Source organism: Pseudophryne corroboree, chromosome 6 (genome assembly GCF_028390025.1).
Source record: "Pseudophryne corroboree isolate aPseCor3 chromosome 6, aPseCor3.hap2, whole genome shotgun sequence".
Classification (NCBI taxonomy): domain Eukaryota; kingdom Metazoa; phylum Chordata; class Amphibia; order Anura; family Myobatrachidae; genus Pseudophryne; species Pseudophryne corroboree.
Genome location: NC_086449.1, coordinates 496,160,402 through 496,181,782, shown reverse-complemented (window position 1 = coordinate 496,181,782; position 21,381 = coordinate 496,160,402). Strand labels below are relative to the sequence as shown.

General features: G+C 42.8%; 1 protein-coding gene across 1 annotated transcript in view; it reads right to left on the bottom strand.

The window, feature by feature from the left end:
* Nucleotides 1-3,825: 3,825 nt before the first annotated feature.
* The window catches only part of ARID2 (AT-rich interaction domain 2), a 214,070-nt gene continuing 196,514 nt past the window's right edge, over nt 3,826-21,381 (bottom strand). The window contains exons 17-21 of the mRNA XM_063927351.1: nt 9,309-9,447; nt 9,040-9,125; nt 7,678-7,795; nt 7,460-7,551; nt 3,826-5,434 (exon numbers count right to left, since the gene is read on the bottom strand). Coding sequence (XP_063783421.1) covers nt 5,290-5,434; nt 7,460-7,551; nt 7,678-7,795; nt 9,040-9,125; nt 9,309-9,447 — 580 coding nt within the window. The 3' untranslated portion in view covers nt 3,826-5,289. The remainder of the gene's footprint in view (nt 5,435-7,459; nt 7,552-7,677; nt 7,796-9,039; nt 9,126-9,308; nt 9,448-21,381) is intronic.

The window sequence follows — 21,381 nt, the reverse complement described above, 5'->3', positions numbered from 1 at the left end:
TGACACCTGACCAACGTACAGCTTTAAGATCCTTGAGAAACAATGATAAAATCATCATTCGGCCCGCTGATAAAGGCGGTGCCGTGGTGATCCAGAATCTTGATAGCTATGATGCTGAGGTCAGGCGGCAATTGGCAAACCCTGATGTTTATTCCAAATGCACGCATAATCCCATGCCTCTGGTAAAAAGAAAGGTTGACACATTAATTGATAGATCGGTCAACATGGGATGGTTGACGGAACAGATGGCGACATACTTAAAGGTAGATTTTCCTATCTGCCCGATGCTTTATACGCTTCCCAAGGTCCATAAGTCTCTGGTTAACCCCCCTGGCAGACCTATCATCTCTGCTAGGGGGTCACTTTTACAACCGTTAGCCATATTCTTGGATGGTTTCCTTCAAGAATTGATACCCTTCATACCAAGCTATCTGAAAGATACTGGTGATTTTTTGGATAGAATTATGGACCTTGGGGACATTAAAGAGAATGTGTTACTTGTAACACTAGACGTATCGTCACTGTATACGATCATTCCCCATAGGCTGGGTATAGAGGCAGTAAGGAACCTACTTGTATCCACTGATTTTGGTACCATTCCTATTGATTGTATTCTGGCATTCTTAGAGATGATACTAACTAACAATCACTTCATGTATCAAGGAGAGTATTATATGCAATGCTCAGGGACCGCCATGGGTTCGAACGTGGCACCTGTTTATGCAGGCATATTTATGCATGAATATGAAACGGTAAACATCATGCCGAAATACAGCACTAAGATTGTGTATTATAAACGTTTCATAGATGATGTGTTTTTGCTATGGGACGGTACTGAATTTGAGTTTAACGAGATGTTAGAATATCTGAATAATCTGGACTCCACCGTGCGTTTTACGGGACATTCAGATATGAAGTCTGTTAATTTCTTAGACTTGACTATCTTCCGGGATGGAACCAAACTAGGGACTACACTATTTAGAAAAGAGACGGACCGCAATACAATTCTGCACGCCACAAGTAACCATCCGCCAGCTCTAAGATCAAGCCTTCCAATCTCACAATTTATGCGAGTTTTGAGAAATAATACGAATCCAACGACTGCTGAAGAGCAGATTGAAGAGATGAAGGTTCGCTTTTCTCAGAGGGGGTACAGTAATGACACTATCAGTAAATGTCTGGTAAGAGCACGATCACGTGTGGGTGAAGTAAAACCGACCAAAGAACAGCGGATGATATATGTCACACAGTTTGACGCCAAGTCGCCAGCTATTAGATCATCACTAAGGAAGCACTGGCCTATCTTAAATTCAGATCCAAAATTTAAGAAAGCATTGGAACAACCACCCATGTTAGCATTTAGACGTGGTCGTAACCTGAAACAACTACTGATGCACCCTACCCGACAAACTGGGGATTCAGCAAAGAATTGGTTACATAAAACAAGAAAAGGCTGCGTTAAATGCTTGGGGTGTGTGACATGTCGCTCAATGCTGGTCGGAGATAAGTTTCCACATCCGTTGAGTGGAAAACCAATCACCATCCGGTACCGGTTACATTGTCGGATGGACCATGTTGTGTATATGCTACTATGCCCATGTGGACTGCCATATGTGGGAATGACCACCTGTTCATTCAGGGAACGAATGGCCAACCACCGCAGCTCAATACACCAAGCGCTTCAAACAGGCAGTACCGATAAACCGGTGGCTCTACATTTCCTAAAGGAAGGACACCAAGTGGCATCTTTAAAATGCAGAATCATAGATTGGGTCCCCATCCCAACGAGAGGGGGAGATCGCTCACTCCTCCTTAGGAAGCTTGAAGCAAGATGGATACACAGACTTGGCTCCGTAACACCGAATGGTCTGAATGAGTCCAACCCGCTTAATATATTTCTACGTTAGATTCTTTTTTAGACCTTTTTTGCCCGATGCATGCCCTCTTATTGCCTTTTTTTTCCTTTTTTTTCCTTTTTTGCATATTTTTTTATATGATTCTTTGGTGTTATTAGTATATACAGTGTTAGTAATACAATGAATATTTTTACAACAGGGACACTGTATGGTGCATATACAGATATTTGATGAATACACTAAAGAATCCATTGGTTTTAATTATGCATGCTTGCTTTGATCCACTTGATACAGTTTAAATTGCAGGAGGGTGCATGACATTATGGACTAGCAGCCCAACAATGGGTGTATAAATCAATGAAAGATAGTAGTGTCTGTATTTCTGCTGTACCTTGAGGATCTGGACAAATATGCATGTTGTCTGGTTGATGTTGATCTGTTACGTGATTTTATAATAGGAATCCTCTACTCTGCATTGCCTGGCTCTAGTACCCTATGGGTGCATGTTAGATGCACTATATCACTTACACGCCATTACTTTAATTATTTCTTGTTGAGTATATTATAACCAAAGTCTGTTGTGAGACAGTGATGTCCGATAAAACGGAACTTCACTTCCTGTTTGCGTTTCACACGCGCGCTTCCGGTCGTGCGACTTGTGCGTTCCACAGACCGGAAGTGATCGCTCCGGAGTCCCAGCGGCGCATGAGGTGCTATGGTGGCATCTTCTGATGCACCGGACTGAGCGGACATGAGCCGATTTGCCTATATCCTGTGTTGGGGGTGAGTTTGGTTTGTTGTGTTTATTTCCCCCATATGGCTAGGTATTTACATAGTTGAGAACACTTGTGTCGCTCTCTAATGACATCACAGTCGATTTTGGCGCTATTTTTAAGTGATTGGGGTATTTAGGGCCAGTCAGGCAGAACCAGTGTTGCTGCTGGATGCCTGGATTCATTGTTCACGATTGGTGAAAGTGGTGATCTTTATACAGTACCTCCTGAGGAAGGCCCCTGATTCGGGCCGAAAGCGCTTGAGGAATTGAGAAATTGATGATCATGTAAAGTATTATCTTCAATAAATGAACATTTGTTAAAATACAAAGAAGTCTGGTGAGTGCCCCCTCTGATTTGCTTTTTCTATATATATATATATATATATATATAGGAAAAAACAGGAGACAGAACTGAAAAGGAGTCTTCCTAAACATATTGCTTATTTGTATAACATAAAAGTATGTGTAAACATATCACCTAGAATGAGCAGTGTTACATTACAATACTTGGATTAGACCTGAAAAGTACATGCACAATATACATCATATGCAGTAATCGAAGAAATATATAATGGGGCAATGACAATTTGGTTAAAAATCCCCCCCAAAAATGAAGGAATAAGAACATGCCCACGGACCCCAATGTGGGTTCCCATGCCTGGGATCCCCACAGCTCAGGAAAACTCACTCCTGCGGGCAGTGCGCATCTCCTACTCCATGTGTCAACTGTGCAAGAAATCTGCATAGTAATCAGTGCTGTGTTCATTTCTAGCAAAGGCTTTGAGTAAGTCACCCACAACTGAATTTCCAAACTGTAACCAGGGCAAGCGTTACACCTATTGTTTAGCGGTTTGCATCACTGGGCAGCTGCTGAACCCATGTTACTTATCAGTTTAAGCAATCAGAGAAGAGCAATTCCTTTAAGATTTTATTTGAAATATAATTTTAAAATAACACTCCAGATAAGTTTCCATTTATAAAATATTTGTTTTTCTTTAAATGTGAGCGCAGTAATGAGGGAGGAACATTACACATGGCGAATTCATTAAAGTACTGAATAGTACATCATCATTAAAAGTGGCTTGGAATTATGCAACCTGCTATGGCCAACACTGGGAATTTTAATATGGTATGGCTGCTCATTGCTTTGCTTTCACCAATATGATGTACATCCTCAGAAATAAGAGACCAGGAAATGTTCAGTCTTTTATTTAAAAACTATAAACAGTCACCAAAGTAAATAAAGCCATTCTAGAACATAAACTGTTAGGTCTATATCTTTACTGCACATCCTACGGACACAGCAGAAATGGTGGTTGGGAATTGTTTCCACATTTTTGGATGCTAATACAACAGGCAATAGGCAGTTATAAATGGATACACTTCACGCCAAGGTGGGAGGGTGGGAGAGGAAAGACAAATTTAAAGACGTGAGCGGGATCTGAGCAGGAATGTGGTACAGTATTAAGAATGGAAGAATAATACAATAAAATTCCACACTATATTAAGATAGAAAAAGTAGTGAAGAAAATATCATACCTGCACATAATGCAAATATAACACAGGAGAAAACCTGTATAAAAATCCATGTATTTAAACCAATTTACAAATACAAAAAATTCTGTACAAGCGCTGAGCCTGCACTATGACAAACGTTTACAGTGGATATATGTCAGGGGAAAAACCAAAAATACCTTCAAATAGTTTTTCTTCTACAAAAATGACATGTGATATATTATTTCCATACTCTTTCAGCCAGCAAAATGAGTTCTACAAGGTGTATAATACAAATTAAAAAGAGGGGAAAAAAAAGAAAATAAAAAAAGTGGGGAAATATCACAGTTCCACAAAACTGTTTTGACTTTACAGCATCAGTACCTTTCCAGAATTATTTACATAAATTTAAAGAACATTCATCCACTGCGTAGAATATATCACAATTAGTTACAATTGACAGGAAAGTCTAGAAAACTTTAGAACCTAGCTATAATGCTTCTAGGACACCACAGAATGCATGTCTTCCAGTGGCTGCAGTGGCATGAAAGGTGTTCTATACACAAATATTTACAAGATCTATTCAGACTGGTAAATTTTTATGATAATAAATACGTGAAAATATATTGGCTCAAGTAAGAAAACCAAGCTACTGATTTCTAAACAAAACACGCAATCCATAGCGAGAAATTGGTGGCACCCACCAACATCAGGGGGTTACAGATGTGCTGAATTTTTATTTATTCAAACCAGCTCAAACAGTTCTGTAAATATAAAAATGTGCTCCTTTTGGATATAGATAAAAATATTTAATGCTTCTATTTTATCTGCTTTTATGTAGGTTTTACAACGCTTCCAAGTATACTCCAATGTGGATGGTATTGAATTCTGAACACACCAGTTTCCTTCAGGACCTATCAACTGAGAGAGACATCCTGCAGACCGCCGGTTGGAAATCCCAATGACAGTTTCTTGTTGTCTTCTTACAGAGAACAAAGGGATCCATTCAGTGATCAGAACATGATGCTTCCTCTTTGCAACATGGGAGGAGATAATAATGCAATCTATGGTCTCCATTAAGACTTAGTGCTTTCCTTTTCAGTAACAGTATTTGAAATGTTGTGTGATTACCACAGTCCTAATTGTACAATGGGTACACTCCTCTCAATGTAGCATTTCACAGGGTGCTTCTTGTTCTGTACTATGAGTTGTACTATTGAGTTCATAAAGGCATTTGGCAAGTGTGGAGGAAGCTTCCATAGTACTAAGGGCTAGAACCGATAACTGATTTTCATGTCTTTTTAATGATCTGGATGGGAATAAAACAACATGCTAGTAAAGAACATAAGGACACATGCACAGGAAATGCTTACTAACCACACAGCAGACAGATAAACACACACAGGTGTACACACGTACATTCAGCGCAACCTCATTCTGCTCCTGGCCGCATGATTCAATAAATGTTGTGTGCGGACACATCTGGTTGTGCCACATGGCAGAACGAGGTCATCTCAGTTTTATTTTGCTTGTAATTGGAGGTTTTTACTTTTACATTATTTAAAGCTGCGTTCCTATTATTGGTTTTATAGTGTTAACAGCACTTATTTCATCCCTATTATTTATGCCTACTCCCTTGTGCATAATTTTGAATACAGATACTCACTTAGTCATAATCTTGATTTCATAGCATAGAGCAGCGGTTCCCAAATGCGGTCCTCAAGGCACCCAACAGTCCAGGTTTTAAAGTATATCCATGCTGAGGCACAGGTGACTTAATTAGTTCTTTAGTCAGTTTGATTATACCATCTGTGTACAAGCAGGAGATATCCCCAAAACCTGGACTGTTGGTGTCCCTTAAGGACAGCGTTTGGGAACCACTGGCATAGGGAGTTCATCTTATGTTGATTTATGGTTTTACAAAGTACACTGATAGGTGATTTTATTATCACACATTGGGAATGGGATGCAGTTAAAATACCAGCTGACAGGATCCCGGCGGTCACAAGACCAGTGACGGAACCCCAACAGCCGGTAAAATGCTGTCGGTCGGAAGGGGACTCGCTACCAGGATTCCACCTGACAGGATGCCGCTATCGGGATCCCGTCAGCCGGGATTACATATGCATTCCCTGGGAATGACATAGTTTTACCTTGTAGCACAGCCAGCTGTTCTTCCTATTGTGGGTATGCAGGCTACACTTATTCAGTGTGGTAATCATTTTTTACACAGGTCTCTTGAAACGCCGATATACAGGGTCTTCTATCTTTCTGTACCTTTGTTACATGAACTACATACTGTTACATCTATTAATACATGGAAATAGATGTATATATCTATACAGAGCGTTTAACTGCAGACAAGCCACTATTGGAAAGCCCTACTACAAAATACATAAAGATCTCATATTGTAGGATGGCACTTCAAAAGCAAACCTATCTGCAGCAAAACAACTTGCTTTATTCACATACACCAGTTCCAATCACAAAACGCTATACCTGCAATGCAGATCATGCACCTAAGCGCAGCACTGAGAGCGTGATTCGGATTTGTACACAAACCCGATGGTTCACGTAGAAATCCAATTGTTGTGAGTCTGCACATGTGCAGAACGTGTCCTGTGATATCACCCGCAGCCCCCCTTATCCACAGCATGATTTACATGCAGCAGCATTTGGGGAGCAGCAGCTGGGATCGTCTGGCAGACGTGCTGAGCCCAGTGTTTGTGGCGTCAGACAAAAACTTCCTGGAACTGGCTGACCACGGACCGAGTAAGTTTCCTCTCACACAGACTGGCCAAGTGATGCAACAGATGGCCACGATGGTGAGCCAATACTGCGTCTTCAGATGCATGCATGAGGCTTCTATCTCCTACAGACACTTCCTGCTGAATTTGCATTTTATATGTACAGTATTCCTTACACATCAGAATCCAGCCCTGACTCTGCTCTTTATGATGGCCAGATGTCACAACATCAATAGTCCATATACAAGAACAGTCTTTCATAGGGGCATATGTATCAAAGCTTGGAGACACACTCCAGGCTTTGATACATATGCTCCAGAGTCTGTAACCCTCCTGACTTCTCCAGCATTCCAGCTCTGCCTCCCATTAATACATCTGTACAGTGACTGACACTACTGCTGACTCCTCCTTGTAACAGTCCCATAACTATGAGCTATGCCTGGGCATACACACATTCCCTATTAGTGCTAGCAATCAGTCTCTTCACTCATTGGGTCTCCCAAGAATAAAAGTCAGCGTTAAATATACACATTTATGCCTATTCTAGGAAGTAACTGTAGGAAGAACAGTACTTTAGTTACACTTACCTACGACCACATTCTGAGTGCTTAGCAACATTTTTTAATATTAAGGCAGCTGTTAATCGGATGTGTTTAGTGATTGGTCCCTCTTTTTCATCCTTTACACAAACACAAGAAAACAGACATTTCCATTAAATATGTAATCATATGAATAGAAATCAAACCAGTTGAGTGAATCAAGCCCACAAAAGCACAAATTGTTATAGCTATATAAGGGAACTCACTGTGAAGTCTCTAAAAACCAAGTTTCTTGATCCCCGCCTTAGTGCCATGAGGGCAGCACTTGGATGGTTCACAATAGCTTTCTGAGCACGGGGAGTGGGTGTCCCCGAAGAGGATTGTCTGCAAAACAGCACTCATTAGAATATGCAACACATATAACATTCTTTTCCCCTAAAAAGTAAATGAGTCCTATGGTAATAGAGAAATGCACAGAGTGGGGGATATCTTACTAGCAGCTGTGATTTACCACTGCTAATAGGTTCGCCAGGGGGCTATCCTGTTAACCCTGATGCTGCCACTTATCGGGTATTATGCTTCAGGAGCATCAGGCACGTGAAGCATAATCCCAGATAAGTGGCCCTTCAGACCCGCAATAACACATGGCTCCAGGAACTTATCTCGGACCCCATGTGTTAGCAGCCAACAGTGGCCCATTTTTCATCTGGAAAAAAAAGGGTTTTAATAGAATAGGCCAAAACCAGCAGACTAAAATTGAGATATTAGCCCATTTTTTTTAGCCGAAAAATTAACGGGGCTAATAGGATACCTCTCAATTTATTTTATACACTCACTAGCGGAAATTTCATTTAAAGACATCTTCACATTAGTACTTCTTATGAAGCATTAACAAAATGACTCACTGAGGTTCTCAATGGCCCCTGGCAGTCAATATACACAGTATGTGTATGGAGGAATATATATGGGAGACCGGCATCCTGGGAGACAGCCATCCCTGATGGCTGTCACTATACCGACAGCGGCATCCCGTCAAAATCTGACGGAATGCCTTGCTGCACTCGCCACGCTCCAGGCTCGGTGGCAAGCTTATATTCCCACTCGGGTGGTGGTGTGGACTCACCACCTGAGTGGGCATTTGGGGCTGCATTTAGGATTGCGACAGCCAGCATTTCACAGGCGGTCAGGATTCCAGCGTCGGTATCCTGAACGCCGGGATCCCGACAGCCGGTATATTAATTGCATCCCATGTACGGACACTGCTATATATTGTGGCTAACAGCTCACTCTGGCTTTGTACTGTGAGTTATGCACACCAGGGTAAGACTATGAAGGATTGCAATAACAGCTTTAGGTGACTCTCGGACTATAGCTAATAGCAGAAAATGTCCAACTGAAGTCCCAGAACCATAACAGATTAATGTTTTATTTCATAGAAGTAGAACAATTTGTTATCTAAACGCAATATAAAAAAATATTTCAACATTACACACAGAATGAGACTTTGTAATTAAGAAATATGTAATATTTTTTATTATTATTAATATTATTATTATTATTATTAAATGCATACATATTTTTCTTCTTTAGCTTAGATTTAGCAATTAAAACCTAGTTATTGTCCTTACTTATTGGAAGATTTTTGATTCCCAGCCTGGCCCTGCTCTTCTTGTTTCAAGCCAGCCAGAAGAGCCTCCCTTGAGCAGTGTTTGTCCTGTAAAAAGGCATAATCATTTTATTTATTGACTTATATAGAACGGAACTGTAGTAAAATAAAAAGATTACACTGCCAATATGCTGTAAGGTTTATCAACAGACAGTAACTATGTAAAACAAAAATGCAGCAAAATAACCAACATTATAACATTAGTAGTGCACAGATCCAGCTCGTCTTTACCTGTAAGTGAGTGATAAAGGAAAACCTCTGTCGCTGGAAGGGCTCACAGCCCTCCCACATGCACTGCCCAGGGTACACATCTTTACCCCCATGCTCAGTTGCTGCATGGTAGAACACTTGGGACGGAGTTTCAAACCACCTTTTAAGAAAAGAAAAAAAAACAATTATGTAGTTATATTGTTCTAAAAGAGTTTTACATATAATTTGTATTTCTTGCCACTTCTGGTGGATTAACTTGACAAACTACAGTATGTAAGTTTCTTATGCTAAAAAAAAAAAAAAAAAAGGAGAAAAGTCACACACATATAAGTACACTATGCTTCTATTTAGCCAATTATCATATTAATATATTTTGCTCATACAGTGTTGTTTCACATTTTATACTAAGGTGCGGTCTGTATAACCATATAAAACACTTCCACAATCTCTAGTAAACCTCCAGGTGGCACTGTTTAACTGCAACCTACAGTATGAAAGGGTCCCTTAATTTATCTCAGTAATGTAAATATGACAGAGAAATAAAGTTCCCTGTACAATATTTTCCCATTCCCTCCGGCAGGCGAAACCAAATCCCTGAAAACAGGGAACCTGTGTGTTTTTGTGTGTTTTTTTTTTACAGGCGACCAAATTGGATAGTCTGTAAAAAAATTTAAATAAAATAAAAATACAGCTGAAACATCAGGAAAAATCTGAAACAAAATTCTGGTAATTGGATACCTCCTGTAAAAGGCCTCATTTAATAAAAAGAAAAGTAATAATTTAAAAAAATATATAGGATTTTAAATACCTACCGGTAAATCCTTTTCTCGTAGTCCATAAGGGATATTGGGGACAGATTAGTACAATGGGTATAGACGGGTCCAAAGGAGCCAGTGCACTTTAAATTTCTTCAACTGGGTGTGCTGGCTCCTCCCCTCTATGCCACCTCTCACAAGCAGTTATAGGTAAAACAGTGCCCGAAGGAGAAAGGACATACTTGAGAGAAGGAACATAACAATAAGTGTGGTAAAATTTACACACCATAGTATAACCGGGCCAGCAACAGCTGCCAACAGAAAACAGCAACAGCTGAACAGGTAACACATAACAGAGAACCTGCAGAGAGTCACCGCACAGAGGCGGGCGCCCAACATTCCTTATGGAATACGAGAAAAGGATTTACCGGTAGGTATTTAAAATCCTATTTTCTCTAGCATCCATAAGGGATATTGGGGACAGATTAGCATAATGGGGATGTCACAAAGCTTCCAGAACGGGCGGAGACTGCTGCAGCACCGCCTGCCCAAACTGGGTATCCTCTTTGGCCAGGGTATCAAATTTGTAGAATTTCACAAAAAAGTGTTCTTCCCCAACCAGGTAGCCGCTCGGCATAGTTGCAAGGCCGAGACTCCACAGGCAGCCACCCAGGAAGAGCCCACTGACCTTGTAGAGTGGGCCTTCAAAGACTGAGGAACAGGTAAGGCTTCCAACACATAGGCCTGTTGGATAGTAAGCCTAATCCAAGGAGCAATGGTCTGCTTTGAAGCAGGACAACCCTTTTTCTGCGCATCATAAAGCACGAATAAGGAATCCATCTTCCTGACCCGAACAGTGCGCCTGATATAGATCTTCAAAGCACGCACAACATCCAAAGACTCCAGAGGAGCCGAAGCGTCAGAACAGGACGGAACCAAAATAGGTAGATTCAGGTGGATTACGAAGACAACCTCCGGCAGGAACTGCCGTCTAGTCCGGAGCTCCGCTCTGTCCTCGTAAAAGACCAAGTAGGAACTTTGACAAAATAAGGCCCTCAATTCTGAGACGCGTCTAGCAGAAGCCAGGGCCAATAACATCACTGTCTTCCATGTGAGGTACTTGTCTTCTATAGTCATCAGAGGCTCAAACCAGGAGGACTATAGAAATTTCAACACTACATCCAAAGCCCAGAGTGCCGTAGGCAGCACAAAGGGAGGTTGTATGTGGTATACTCCTTGTAAGAAGGTCTGAACTTCTGGCAACACAGCCAATGTCTTCTGAAAGAAAATTGAGAGAGCTGAAATCTGGACCTTAAAGGAACCCAGACATAAGCCCTTATCTACACCAGCATGCAGGAAACGGAGGAAACGTCCCAAGTGAAACTCTGCAGGCAGTACGTGCGTTCCCCGCACCAAGAGACATATCTCCTCCAGATATGATGATAGCGTTTTGACGTCACATGTTTCCTGGCTTGCACCATAGAGGTAATTACTTTTTTGGAAAGCCCATTGTGAGCTAGGATGGTCCACTCAACTTCCATGCCGTCAAATGAAGCCGCCGTAAGTCCGGGTAGACAAACGGCCCTTGCTGAAGAAGATCCTTTCTTAGCGGCAGAGGCCAAGGGTCTTCTATGGACATGTCCAGAAGAGTTGCATACCACGCCCTTCAGGGCCAATCAGGCGCAATCAAGATTGCTTGTACTCTGTGATGTCTGATCCACTGGAGCACCCTTGAGATCAACGGAATCAGAGGGAATAGGTAGACCAAGGCGACGTCAGTGCATCCACTGCACTCGCCTGAGTGTCTCTGGTTCGTGAGCAGTAGCAGCGAAGCTTCTTGAGGAGGCGAGACGCCATCATGCCGATCTGCGGGTATCCCCACCTGTCGACAATATGTTGAAACACCTGAGGATGTAATCCCACTCTCCCAGGTGGAGGTCATGGCGACTCAGGAAGTCCGCTTCCCAGTTGTCCACTCCTGGAATGAAAATCGCGGACAGCGCTCTTGCATTTCTTTCCGCCCAGAGAAGTAATTTTGACACTTCTCGCATGCAGGCCCTGCTTTTTGTCCCTCCCTGTCAACTGATGTATGCCACTGCCATGGCGTTGTCCGACTGAACCTGGATTGCCTGATCCCTGAGTAGAGGGGAGGCCTGAATCAGAGCATTGTAGATAGCCTGAAGTTGCAGAATGTTGATCAGAAGTAGGGCCTCTTAGGCAGACCACCTGCCCTGGTACTGTGCCCCCTTGGGTGACAGCTCCCCATCCTCTCATGCTCGCATCCGTCATGAGGAGGATCCAATCCTGAATCCCGAAACGTCGACCTTCCAGCAGGTGAAGATGGGAACCGGACCACTTGTTCAGGATGTCCAATTGGAAGAGTCTGGCATGGAACCTTCCAAACTGTATAGCCTCGTACGAGGCTACAATTTTCCCCAACAATTTTATGCAAAAATGAATGGAAACTCGAGCAGGTCGGAGAACCATGCGAACCATCTCTTGAAGTGTTCTCACCTTGTCCTCTGGGAGGAACACTCTCTGAGCTACAGTATCCAGTATTATACCCAGAAACAGTAGCCTTTGAGATGGTTCCCGTTGAGACTTTTGTAGATTGAGGATCCACCCGTGGTGAGACAGAAGTTGGATAGTGCGATCTATATGGAGCAGTAGAAGCTCCCTGGAACTTGCTTTTATCAGGAGATCGTCCAGGTTAAGGGACAATGCTGACCACCTGGAGTCTGAGCTGGAACATAATTTCCGCCATCACCTTCGTGAACACCCTCGGAGCTGTAGACAGGCTGAAGGACAACGCCTGAAACTGGGAGTGATCGTTCAGTAGGGCGAACCACAGCTAGGCCTGATGAGGAGGCCAAATTGGGATATGTAGGTAGGCATCCTTGATATCCAGGGACCCGAGGAATTCCTGTTGTTCCAGGCCCGCGATCACCGCTCTCAAAGAATCCATCTTGAATTTGAAAACCTTCAGGTAAGGATTCAAGGACTTCAGATTGAAAATGGGTCTCACAGACCCGTCTGATTTAGGTACTACGAACAGACTGGAGTAGTAACCTTGTCCTTGCTGTAGCAGGGGTACTGGAACAATTACCTGGGACTGGACCAACTTCTCGATGGCCAGTAGTAGCGTAACACACATATCTTCCAAAACTGGCAAGCCTGATTTGAAAAATCATTGAGGAGGAGCACCGTCGAACTCCAGCTTGTAACCCTGAGAGATAAGGTCCCTTATCCAGCCATCTTGGCAGGAACCATCCCAGACGTGGCTGTAGTGACGTAACCGAGCTCCCACCATGAGATCCCTTCGGGGTGGGCACCGTCATGCCAAAGTCTTTGTGGAAGCTGAACTGGTGCTCTGTTCCTGAGAGCTAGCAACGGCTGGTTTCTTAGGCTTACCTCTGGAGCCTCTAGCTGCATTGGAGGCACCCCGGGCCCTAGATCGAAATCTGGAGGACCGAAAGGACTGAGTAGACGGTCCCGGGTAGGTACGCCTAGCAGGCGGAGCCCCTGAAGGAAGAAACGTGGATTTCCTAGCAGTAGCTTGGAGATCCATGTGTCCAATTCAACTCCAAAGAGCCATTCACCTGTGAAGGGAAGAGATTCCACATTACGTTTGGAGTCAGCGTCTGCCATCCACTGACGCAACCATATGGCTCTGCATGCAGACACAGCCATAGCAGTGGTTCAAGAATTTATATTGCCAATCTCTTTAAGGGAGTCACAGAGGACTCTTGCCGTGTCATGAATGTGTTTTAGGAAAGTTACAGTAGTAACCAAGGTCATATAACCCGAAAGACCCTCTTGAATCCGAGTAGCCCATGTATGAATGGGTCATCCATCAACCAGCAATGACCGGTCTTTGAGCTACACCTGCAGCAGTGTAGATAGTTTTCAGAGTGGTCTCAATTTTCCAATCCCCCGGGTTCTTTACCGTAAAATAGGCCGGAGCAGGGAGCACCACCTTTTTAGAAAGGCAAGAGACAGAGGTCTACTGCTGGAGATTCTTCCCAGAATTTCCTGCCTTCAGGGGCAAATGGGAAGGTATATAAAAACCTTTTGGACTCCTGATATTTTTTATCTGGATTTTTCCAGGCTACTTTGAATAAATCATCCAATTCCTTGTAATCAGGAAAAGTGACTGTTGGTTTTGTCTTGTGGGAGAAAAAAATGACTGCTGTAGCGTCCTCCTGCGGGATCTTTAACACATCCTGTATGGCCAATATGAGGGGTTCTATACCCTGTGTAGGGGTGGAATCCCCACTAATGGGATCCCCATCATCCCCATTCACCTGTACATCATCAGAATCTGATAAAATTGCAGGTAAAGCACGGTCTTGTGCATCTGTAATAGACAGCGGGGGATGGGAAGCATCAGCCTTGGCAGTTAGGCTAGCCACTGCTTGTTGCAGTTCTTGTGTTTTACTGGCATTGGCAGTGAGCGGAGATGACATATCCAACATCATAGTTTTTATAGCCCCCAGCCAGGAAGGCTCTGGACTCTCCCCCATTTTATCATCAGCATTTTGTGATGACTGACTACACTGCTCACAGGATATGGGGCCCGATGAACTAGGGGAGAATCTGGCATTACATACATTGCATGACTTCTGTTTCACCATAATGAAATACAGAAACAATACACATACAACACAGACTGAATACAATACAAGCCTGCCCTATTGCATGTGAGAGGAGACACAGAAGAGAGGACACCAGCACACCCAACGCAGTACAGCCCCAGTGAGACTGTCAGCGTTTTATGTAGTAATATATAACAGTTATACTGCTGTACAGAAAATTCCCCAGAGGAACGTAAACTGTGCACTAATAGCGGCTCTCCCCCTCTACACCCGGTACCAGTGATCATGTGACCATTTGGAGGAGCTGTATGAGGTTTCTGCTTATGTAGAGGAAGGCGCCAAAATGCCACTGAGCCCGCTCTGATGTAGCTCCGCTCCCCCCTCTATGGCACCGGAGCTACTAATAAGTTTTATTCTGGCTATGTCTCCACAGGCTGTGTGGCCTCACATAAATGCTTGGTACAACACACCTCCAGCCAGTCTCACGCAGGGGCACCCGCGGGTCCCCCTCCCCAGGAGGTACCCGTATGCCTCACCCACGCTTCTGCCGCACAATGAACTGGGGGGCCCCCTCCTTGCGGGGCCCCCGGTTTGTACTCACCATGATGATCACCTTCAGGCTCTGTAAGGGGTGTGCGGCAAGCTGCGGCTGCGACAGCTAAGGCGCAGTGCCCCGCTGAACAAACAGCCCCCTCAGGGGAGAAGCGGATCTGCACCTCATGAGGCCGGTGACCGTCTCCCCCCCTAACTCCCACGGCGCAGGTATGCTGTGGCCCAAACAGCATACCGAAATAAGTAAAAGTTTAAATGAAATTGAAGAAAAACTCTGGAGCTAGCAGTGTGCATCCTCTCCTGAGGGCGCTTTTTTCCAAACTGCCTGTGGGAGGGGACATAGAGGGGAGGAGCCAGCACACCCAGTTGAAGAAATTTAAAGTGCACTGGCTCCTTTGGACCCCATCTATACCCCATCGTACTAATCTGTCCCCAATATCCCTATGCTAGAGAAACATACATATCACTAGGTAAGAGAATGGATTATTTACTAACAAAATACACATGCCTGGAGAGACTGTGGCAGCTACTGATCAGTCCTCCTACGGATGACTAAAGCACAAATAACAGAAAGGAAGTGATACACACAAGGAGTTTTGAAAGAATAACACAAGACATTTTTTTTAAAATGCAACTAAAACCCTAACACACATTAGACGCATATTATCTATATTTTACTACAAACTCTGAAGTCATGTCACGACTGGCTGGTGTAGGTCACCACTTTTTCCTAAGTAATTTTAATGATAAAAACAAGCAAAGCTTCTCTTCACAAAGAACTCAGATAAGTGCATTTTGACAATATAAAATACATACAGTTGACAGAAAAAACTATTGCTTTGTACGTGTCAACATAGTTCTGTACTGTCTGTTTCACGGTAAATTATTAACTGACCTATGGTGACTCGGGGCAAATAAAATTATCCCTTGTTCTCTTTAGAACTCTCTTCTCATATGTTCTGAGTACATGCCAACTTCACCCCGATCACTTTTACTACAGTCCTAACTAAAGGTTCAAGCACATCTTGCTTGGCAGCAGCACAGTTGCCATACCATACAATGATGCCGTAAATCAAGACGCACTCAATTATGTGTTATGTTACAAACAGGCTGCCCTTCACCGTCTCAAAAAGAAAAGATGACCTCCTAGTATTTCGCGACCATGTCAAATTACTAGTTCAGGAACAAACCTGAGTGGTTAGGCCATCTAAGGCTACTGGTAGCTTAGGCATTTTATTTTTCTTCCGAAAATCAACCATCAACTTTTTCATTTTAGAGGCATTGAGTTACTGCTTCAGTCTAACTATACTACTGTAGGAACCCTCATCCTTATTACTTATCAACCCCACAATAGTGATATTGTCTTAACAACGCATAGACGCAATCGTGAGTAAATAATGATTAAACAATGCAGCTGAGGACGCGACCCAGCAGAGCGCCTGTTTTTAACAGCACTTCCCCCAAAGTGAATTTCCTCAACACCAAGCACTCAACCTTCAACCAATTATATAGGGCTACGGGACAATTGTTGTTTAAACACTTTGGTGTGCCAATCTTTGGGACAGGGACAATAATTGCAGATTTGAACCTCTTTGGAACAAACAGTGGGCGAGAGACAAATTAAATAATGTAAAAATCCCTCCTAACTGCTCGGCACACTAAGAACCTTTCCCTGAATTCCATCTGGGCCTTCTGCTTTGCTAGGATTCACTCAAAAAGACTAATTTCTTCTAGCAACAAAGGTAATTCATCAGGCTGGGCATTTGGGCCTTAGCAAGCAACTTATTATCTTTATCAAACCGAGATTTAAACAAAATTCCTCCACCGAGCAACTATTCACCCACCATCTCAACAGAACTCACAATACCAAAGAATATATATGGAAGCTGAACCGAATCTAAAAACATATATAATTTGCCCTACATGTTAAATAAATAACCACAATGCAAACATTTTGTCTGTGTTAAACAAACTTGTTGCAATATAAGTTCTTCCTATCACCTTCTGCAAGCCACCGCATACATTGTAGAACAGAAAATTGAAAGTATTTACTTATTAACTTTTTTTTAACTCAAAGGCTAAAACAAAAAAAATCTTACACTGTGGACTTAGCAGAACATTCTTTTGCCATTAAATCGTTCCTGTGTCAGATATATATTTGTTTTGGGTATATCTACACCTATTAAATATGGAAGTTATACTCATTATTCTATAGCCAAGTTTCATAAAAGGAGAATACAACTGGGGTACCTCATGCAAATATTCAGATCTTGACTGCATCGCCCATCTACACACCTACTTGTAGTTCTGCTTTTCAATAACCCTGACTTTATTTCAGTAAACAAATTGGTAGCCTTCAAACCTTGGCTGCTTGGGTTATAAATTTACGTCAATAGATCCTACCACCCAGGACCCCTATGAACAGGCTTGGGAAAGACTCTAGATCGGGGAAACGGAAAGAAATGTAGCAAAACACTGTCTCAAATTCCATTTCTGCAAAATTAAAATAAAAAAAACCTTTATGCTCCTCAAAATGTAGTACCCGATTCCCACCGTACTACACGTTTTCACCATCCACGTCCCCCAGGTGCTGGAGTAGTTGCTGTACAGATAGCTCCCATAGTCACATCTGGTAACAATTTGGTCAGATATCAGATGGTTCCTGTCCACCCACCTGAATTCAGAGATCCCATTTTCCCCAGGTTCCTCCTCTTTCCAATGTACGTTCCCTACACTAATTAACATTAAAATAAATTAATACATCATGTTGTTTTACCAGTTACATGTCAATTTGCTGCAGACTGGCTACAACCTTCCCTTTCCACTCTACACGCAATTAACCAAATTTGGTACACTTATAAAATGGAATACATCAATGGGTCATTCCACATAAGATCACCCAAAAAAATTTAATATGTTCAACACCCATCTCAGACTTTTACAAACTTTATTTTGGTTAAGAGAGGATGTCAAAACAACTATTTCTGCCAAATATCTCGACTGTCTCGACAATTAGTTGATTAAATATTGATGTCAATTTATTAAATAATTTAATTAAATAATTTTCAGAAAACGTGCGTTTTTTCCGTAACGCAAAACATGAGGCAGATAAAGTAATTTGGTTGAGATTTTTGGATCCAGGGGGAAAAGTTAACTTAGGGGTCCAAATTTCATGGTGATTCTTTAATAAGCACCCATGATACTTCAAATAAACTGGAAAAAGAAGCCAGAATCAGTAAATAATTTAATACATTGAAAAATCAATATTTAATAAACTAATTGTCAGACAGTCGAGATACTTAGCAGAAAATAGGATTTTGGTACTTACCAGGTAAATCCTTTTCTTTGAATCCATAGGGGGCACTGGAGTACTCTTGGGATATGGACGGCGTAGCAGAACAAAGGCACTGAATATTTAAATTTAGAACTCTCCACCCCTCCATATCCCAGAGTACCTCAGTGTACGACCTCAGTGTTTTTTACTGAGCGAACAGGAACTATATAGAGAGGTTGACAATGGAGAATTCCTATAACATAACGGACAACAACAAAGTTGACCCATAACGTTACTGTCAACTAAACAGTTGACACCATAACCGAGAGAACTTTATAATTTGAACCAATCGGTGAAAATGTGTTACCATAAGCTCCTCTGAGCTTAATACCAACCAGGTAAAATGTGTTACCATAAGCTCCTCTGAGCTTAATACAACCCAGGTAAAACTGCTCTGGGTGGGCGTCCAGTGCCCCCTATGGATTCAAAGAAAAGGATTTACCTGGTAAGTACCAAAATCCTATTTTCTTTTTCATCCACTAGGGGTCACTGGAGTACTCTTGGGACGTACCAAAGCTTCCCTCGTGGGCGGGAGAGCTGTTTGACACCTGTAACAGTAGGCGGCCAAAGCTAGATGCTGATGCCGCAACCGTTTCATAACGTGTAAACGCGCACACACGTGTGCACTGAAGACTATGTAACCGCGTCGTAGACGCTTCACGACCAGCTGATCATGACATTCCCACAGAACCTGTGGGATGAGCTATTACTGACGTAGGCGACTGTAACTTAGCCTAAAAGTAAGCCTGACTTGTAGTCATTTTTATCAAACTGGATAATGTCTGCTGAGAAACTGGCTAACCCCAGTTGGCAGCATCATAGAGAACAACAACGTATCCGTATTACGAACTGTAGACGTTCGGGACATATAGACGCGTAATGCGTGTACCACATTCCGAATTCCAGAATGTGCTGTCAACACAGGAACCACTATTGGTTTATTGATGTGAAAAATAAGAAATCGGAATTCGTCTGAAGTTCTGCTTTGTTATGAGAAAACCCAAATATGGTGGCTTGGAATACAAGGCACCTAAATGTGAAAACAAAACCCTTGCCGAAGCTAAGGCTAGAAGAAAAACGTTTTCCCAGTGAGAAACTTAATCCCCATTTGTTGTAAGGGTTCAAAATATTGAAAACTGTAAGAAATCTGAACCCAGCTTCCAGTCGCATGGCGCTGTAGGTGGGATAAATGGAGGCTGCACTTTGATGACACCTTGTAGAAAGGTGTGTACCGACGCAATAGAGTCAAACGTCTTTGAAAATAAATTGACCACACAGATACCTGCACCCTTAGTGCAGATAAATGCAGTTTTCCATTCCACCCCGTGTGTAAAATAACAGAATACGGGTAACTTGAAAGATGAAGTCGGAACTTCCGAGCTTCACACCCACCTATATAGACACACGAAATTTTGTAAGAATGAGCTGCCGTAAGCGGCTTCCTAGCTCGTAACATGGTTGGTATAACCGATACTGTAATGCCCTATCTCTTTTCTTAAGAGAGCGGTCTGAACCACCACCCCGTCAACCGCAGCCGCGGTACATAGGTAAATAGGGGTAAAAGAACGGTCCCTGTTGTAACAGGTTGGACGTATTATGAGCGGGCAAAGATCGTGTGCAAGTATTCCTTGGAGATTCGAGAAGCAAGCTCTCGGAAACCCTTGAGATATCACCAGTATGACTGTGACGAACTGTCTTATGATTTGTTTTAGCAACGGAGAGAGTAGCGGAAACTGGTGGAGCCAGATACACGATGCTGAATGACCACACGAATGTGAGCACCTCCACCGCCACTGCCCTTGTGATCTGTCGTTCTGTACACATACTGAGCATTTGTAATTCTGGCGAGATGCCATCATGTATACCTAAGGGTAACCCCTTCTGTGGACTCACATATGAAACACCTCTGGATTGAATGCCCAGTTTTCAGGATATAAATCCCGACGGGTGAGATCATCTGTCTAACAGATATCCACTTCCGGAATGAACCCTGTCGACAACATCACCTAATGGTGTTCTGGGCAATTGAGGATTCAAGCTACCTGCCGCATTGCCATGCAGCTTCTTGGTCCTCCCTGTTGTATATGCAACTCCCGTTGCGTTGTCTGACTGTACTTGGACAGACTGAAAGCGAAGCATGTAGTGCATTGTAAATTGCACGGAGTTCCAGGACATTTATAGACAGCAATCTGTCGTGATCCGTTTTAGAACCCCTGTCGCTGACCTTTTTAACTACAACTCCTCAACCTCTGAGACTCTCGTCCAGAGTATATACACCCTCGCCCCCCTGTGGGAAACGCGAGAGAAGCCCAGCGAACTAAAGCGCTTTGAAAACACATTATTGTTCCTAATAGGCGAATACACCAATGTACCGCTAGTGTGCGTGGCTTTTGCACTAATTGTACTAGCTGGTATATTTGTTCTTGCTGGTGTAGTAGGTAAATGTCTTTGATTTACCGTATTTATAATCATACCTAGGAATTGAAGTCGTTGAGACGGAATTAGATTCGATTGCTTTTTGAACTTGACCTGCCACCATGGTGTACGTTAGTAGCGCCAGTAAGAAGAACCTCTGGTGAGACAGAGTTCTTATGAGCAGATCGTCTAAGTATGGAACGATTGTCACTGGCAGGGCTCTGAGATGAGCTATCATCACCAACATCACTTTGGTAAATACCCGAGGCGTTGACAAGAAGCCAACCGGTAGATGAAATGGTTAATGGTTGTGGCGTTTTGCAAAACTCTAGAACCTGTGATGCGGTGACCAAACCGGAATGGGTATTGAAGATCAAGCGCAATTATGCAATTTTGTGGCTCCAAATATGCAAATACTAACCGCAGAAAATTCCATTTTCCAA